Raw genomic sequence first — 1876 nt, forward strand, 5'->3', positions numbered from 1 at the left:
AAAAATTGCACTCATAAATGCTTCAGATGCATAATTTATTCTACGATTCATAAAACAAATGAAGTTTTATTAAATAATGTAAATATGTATTAGCTCTTACATAACAGCATCCAATCTAAAGTATATATTTACAATATATCACATTCTTGTACAATAATAATATAATTTAGCACACTGTTGACAATATTATTATACATTCATTTCTAATAAATTAATTAGCAAATGTATTGTATAATGAATTTATTTAATAAACAAAAGATACTGATCCTGCAAATATAATATAACATGATCACTGATATCATGAAAAGATGAATCATTTATTCTATGAGAAATTATTTCTCTAAAATTTATCTTTATAAAAGAATACCATAAAATTAAGTCAGTCTTTAATTCTGTAAAATTAATTTAGAAATTATTTCCAAAAAAAAGCCGCTTGCCGTTCTTTACATATAAATATTCGTTTTCTAAAATTTAAGGTATTCCTTTCATTACCTTTTTAACAGAAGTTTATGTATGAACTTATTCAGTATTCAAAATATGTAGCGCACTGCTCGTGAAATTATGTTTCGTTTGTTCTTTCTTTCCAATGATAAATTTTTCTCAAAAAATCTTGTTTCCTATATAATCAATAATAATAGGAAAGTGAAAATTTGATAATACAAATATTATTACTACAATTAAAAATTTAATAATTTTTTAATAGTGCTATTTTCCTCCATCTATGATTTGTTTCATTTTTTACATGACCAAATTCAAATCTAATTCTGAGCTCACCAATTTTTGATATTGGTAAAATATCTGGTATCCATTCTATTAAAAATGGTGTTGGTTCAACTTGATTTGGAGAAGTATTTCCTGTAAAGTAAAGTAGAAAATTTAAAAATAATTTTTTAACATATTGCTTTAACACTTTTGTAAGTACTCATTTCTTACCGACTTTTAAATATGTTTTTAATTCTAAGGGCTTAATTAACGCATTATTATTGGTTTTTTTGTATCGATCTATTTCTGTTTCCTCCCGTTTATACAATTCATATGTGCCGTCTGCATTTTGAACGAAACTTCTGGTAATTTCCAAAGGTATAAGAGGTGTCTCAAAAATACTTTTAACATGTAAAATATTAGTAATTTGCCATGTATATTTAGTAAATGTACCTAACGGAACACCGTCTTTCCTAACAAATGCTGTTGTTGAATTTGGCAAACGTTTTTTTTTACCACCACAAGATATTCTCTCTCGTAAACAATCGAAAAATATTTGTGGCACATGAAATACTAAGGGATCTGGTTTTCCATCAAATTGAAAATGCATAGTTTGATTTATTCTCTCTGTTATTGATGCAAGCCATTTAATAAAAGGTAAATTTATGTTAGCTTCGTCCAAATCTTCACAAGGATTTTGATATTTTTTAACAATATGTAACTTTGTTTTAGCTTTTCTTGGTTCTATTGAACTTAAATTATTCAGACTTGTGGTATTTGTGCTTGGTTTATCGTCTCTTTTTCGTTTTGTCGAAGTTGGCTGTTGTATGCTACTGCTTTCAGTACTTGATAAATTTCCAGTATCATATTGTACTAATGTATTTTTGTCTACTATTTTCACACCACTTGTACTCGAAACAGTGTTGGTGTCAATTAATTTCATGTTATTCACATCTAATATAGCATTTGTATCAAGGACCTTTAAGGTTCCTGTATTTAGTATCTTTATGTTATTATCATTTAATATATACTGACTATTATTAAGCACATTATATTTAGAGTCTATGCTTGTCTGATCATCCATTATTTTAACTGTATTTCCACCAAGTTGTACACCACCTTGATTAATCACTTCTAAATTATTCACCTAAATTTTCAAATATTAATATTTTAT

At 26.3% G+C, this 1876-nt stretch overlaps 1 protein-coding gene across 1 annotated transcript in view; it reads right to left on the bottom strand.

The window, feature by feature from the left end:
* Positions 1 to 685: 685 nt before the first annotated feature.
* The window catches only part of LOC108575017 (uncharacterized protein C2orf42 homolog), a 2531-nt gene continuing 1340 nt past the window's right edge, over positions 686 to 1876 (bottom strand). The window contains exons 4-5 of the mRNA XM_017937706.1: positions 934 to 1849; positions 686 to 855 (exon numbers count right to left, since the gene is read on the bottom strand). Coding sequence (XP_017793195.1) covers positions 686 to 855; positions 934 to 1849 — 1086 coding nt within the window. The remainder of the gene's footprint in view (positions 856 to 933; positions 1850 to 1876) is intronic.

The sequence above is a fragment of the Habropoda laboriosa genome, unplaced genomic scaffold (assembly GCF_001263275.1).
Source record: "Habropoda laboriosa isolate 0110345459 unplaced genomic scaffold, ASM126327v1 scaffold204, whole genome shotgun sequence".
Lineage (NCBI taxonomy): Eukaryota > Metazoa > Arthropoda > Insecta > Hymenoptera > Apidae > Habropoda > Habropoda laboriosa.